General features: G+C 40.5%; 1 protein-coding gene across 1 annotated transcript; it reads left to right on the top strand.

The window, feature by feature from the left end:
- Positions 1 to 2,075: 2,075 nt before the first annotated feature.
- Positions 2,076 to 2,971, top strand: ucn3l (urocortin 3, like). The gene has a single exon (XM_086010896.1). The coding sequence runs from the start codon at positions 2,079 to 2,081 to the stop codon at positions 2,523 to 2,525; it is 447 nt and encodes a 148-aa protein (XP_085867022.1). The 5' UTR covers positions 2,076 to 2,078; the 3' UTR covers positions 2,526 to 2,971.
- Positions 2,972 to 3,365: the final 394 nt, after the last annotated feature.

Here is a 3,365-nt window from a genome sequence, read left to right as displayed (position 1 = left end):
ATAGCCTGGAATATTTATCTCCCAATCGTGCTCTGGTTGTTGCCAGGTCTCTATAATGGCTACAACATCGTACCCTTTAAGCTGAAGTTGTGCTTCTAATTCACTTGTTTTATTTCTTATGCTACATGCATTTGTGTACAGAACTCTTATCTAGGTAACTGTTCCCACCGTGCCCTAATATCCTGCTGGTCCTATTCTCATATTTTTTGACAGTGTGATTTTTTGCCTTCTACCCTGCCCCCAGCTAGTTTGACATACTGATCTAGAAAGTAGTCTTGGACTAGAAACTTCTTCCTTTTTGCCACTTACAGCACTGTGAGCAATCTCACAGGACATCTCCAAAAATATTATATATATTTTATATTTATGTATATATATATATATATAATAAAGTAACATACCTTGAAATGATTTTGAGCAATAATCTTATCTGAAGGTGCTGATGTTGACAGTTGTACAGTCTTTTTCTATGGACTTGATCGCACTTTAATACTCCCTTTCCCAATTAGATTACTGCTGCGTGATCCCTCTCATGATTGTCTATTTAACACTTTAAAAGGCTTCTGATAGTGAAACATATTTTTTTGTTTTTGATAACAGTAAGTTTTCAAATTGGACATAAATACCAAAAACAAATGGTAAATGTTCTGCAACTTATCCACAGTCCCATGTAAGTGGATGTTCCCAAAGTTGCTGATAAATTGTTTTCAAAGTTTAATCAGCATTTCCATCAGACAGTTATCTATTTAAGCAATATTTCATATCTTTTACGTTAGCAAAATACTGCGGATGCTGGAAATCTGAAATAACAACAGAAAACGCTGGAAACACTCAGCAGGCCAGGCAGCATCCGTGGAGAGAGAAACAGAGTTAACGTTTCAGGTCTGGGACCTTTCGTCAGAACTGGAAAAGGTTAGAGATGTAACAGATATTAAGCAAGTGCAGAGGCAGGGAAAGGGGGGAGGGGAGGAAAGAACTAAAGGGACGGTCTGTGATAGGGGGGAAGGCAGAGTGGTTAAATGTTGCAAATGGGGATGGCAGAATCATCAACAGCTGCCACCTGAAATAGCGGCAGAGGTTATAGTCTGAAATTGTTGAACTCAATGTCGAGTCCAGAAGGCTACAGCCTAATAGAAAGATGAGGTGCTGTTCCTCAAGCTTACGTTGACATCTTCCCCTTCCCATCCCTTTCAACATTCCGAAGGGACCGCTCCCTCCACAACACCCTGGTCCACTCCTCAATCACTCCCAACAGCACCTCCCCTCCCCACGGCACCTTCCTGTGCAAGCACAGGAGATGCAACACCTGCCCTTTTACCTCCTCTCTTCCCATTGTCCAGGGCCCCAAACACTCCTTCCAGGTGAAACAGCGATTTACTGTACTTCTTGCAATTTAATATACTGTATTCACTGCTCACGATGCAGTCTCCTCTACATTGGGGATACCAAATGCAGATTGGGTGACCACTTTGCGGAACACCTCCGTTCAGTCCATAAGGGTGACCCCCGAGCTTCCGGTCGCTTGTCACTTTAATTCTCCGCTCCACTAACACTCTGACCTCTCTGTTCTTGGCCTCTTACACTGTTCCAGGCCTCTTACACTGTTCCAATGAAGCTCACATAAGCTCGAGGAACAGCACGTCATCTTTCTATTAGGCATTTTAGAGCCTTCTGGACTCAACATTGAGTTCAACAATTTCAGACTATAACCTCTGCCGCTATTTTTTCAGGTAGCAGCTGTTCATGATTCTGTCATCCCCATTTGTAACATTTAATCTCTCCTGCCTTCCATCCTATCACAGACCGTCCCTTTTGTTCTTTCCTCCCCTCCCCTCTTTCCCTGCCTCTGCACCTGCTTAAAATCTGTTACATCTAACTTTTTCCAGTTCTGACGGAAGGTCACAGACCTGAAACGTTAACTGTTTTTCTCTCCACATATGCTGCCTGACCAGCTGAGTGTTTCCAGCCTTTTCTGTTGTTATTTCATATCTTTTAGCTTACCATTAGAAAAAATAGCTGTTGTTCCTATGTTGCTCCTGATCTGAATTACTTGTTTTGTGTTTTTGAAACAGGATAAAATGATGTCTATCACCAAACTTGTGCTGCTGTTAACTGTATGTTGCACTGCAAGAACCGGCTTTGGCTACAGATTGTACAAAATAAACAAAAGCTATTCTTGCAACAACGAGCTGCTTTCTGAAGCGATGAAGGATGAACCTCCAGAAAACTCCCCACTGAAGGACAGAAGCTTCATCTACCTACCAACTGACAGATCTTCGTTTGCTGAAGAAAAAGAGAAAAGGACATTGCCATTTGCTCGATATAAATATCTCACCCGAACACAATTAAAAAGGAAAATGTACCAGAATACTGCAAGGAGCAATCGTCGAACCAAATTCACGCTGTCCCTAGATGTGCCCACGAACATTCTCAATATTCTTTTAAGCATTGCAAAAGCTAAAAGCATGAGGGCAAAGGCGGCAGCAAATGCTCGCCTGATGGCACAAATTGGTCGAAGAAAGTAGATTTGTAATTATTTAAGTTTTAAGATATTTCCATGACAGCATGAAACTGCAGCTGCATGCTTATAGCTAAAATCTGTTAGCACTAAAAAAAAATCCATTTGACGGGTGACATGAAATGTTAGGTTCATTCAGTAAAACAACAGAAAATGGGAAATTAAAGGGTTTGTTGCATACAGGGATATTGATAATATTTGGACCTAGCAAGTATTTGTTAAAGGACATACACTTTTACCATAAAACTAACCCTTTGATAAAGTGTATTATTGTGGGAGGTAGGTCATGAAATCAGGAGCATTCCAGAAGAGTAGTTTGACTTTATAGAAGCAGCACGCCTTATTTTATTATTTCTTAAATGATTGTATAGCTGAAAACACGTTCATTGTGCAGTGACAAGTTGGAGAATGCCAAAATCATAAAATTCCAGACTGTCACATCCAGTGAATGGCGTAGCAACTTTGAGACATACAATGAGTTCACTTGCAGAAGCCTACCTCTGCATATTTTCTGTTCACTCAGATTTCCATCAGTCCTGTTTTTTTTTTAATGCAATCTTGTAGGAATATAAGAAACGGGAAAAGACCAAGGTCCACCTAGTTTGATTTCTACCATCCTGGTGGTCGCACGATACAACAATAATTAACTTTTTGACTAACCGTAGCAATCAATCTCTATTAATTAGTCTACAACAGACCCCGTAATGACATGAGGAAAACCCTAGTGGTGGAGATCTTTGGAAACCATAGGTCCAAAGTCACCATTTTCCTCCCAAGCATGCTAAACTTACCACATGTAGTATTTTCCATTAGATTTTCTAATCTTATATATTGTGGTAGGTAACCA

This window comes from Somniosus microcephalus, chromosome 17 (assembly GCF_052327205.1).
Source record: "Somniosus microcephalus isolate GS21.2 chromosome 17, FLI_Smic_1.0, whole genome shotgun sequence".
Classification (NCBI taxonomy): domain Eukaryota; kingdom Metazoa; phylum Chordata; class Chondrichthyes; order Squaliformes; family Somniosidae; genus Somniosus; species Somniosus microcephalus.
The sequence above is the reverse complement of the archived record's forward strand: the minus strand, read 5'-3'. Positions and strand labels throughout refer to the sequence as shown.

Bases quoted from the DNA above. Each gene is read 5' to 3' on its own strand.
- ucn3l (XM_086010896.1), top strand. From the start codon at position 2,079: ATGATGTCTATCACCAAACTTGTGCTGCTGTTAACTGTATGTTGCACT.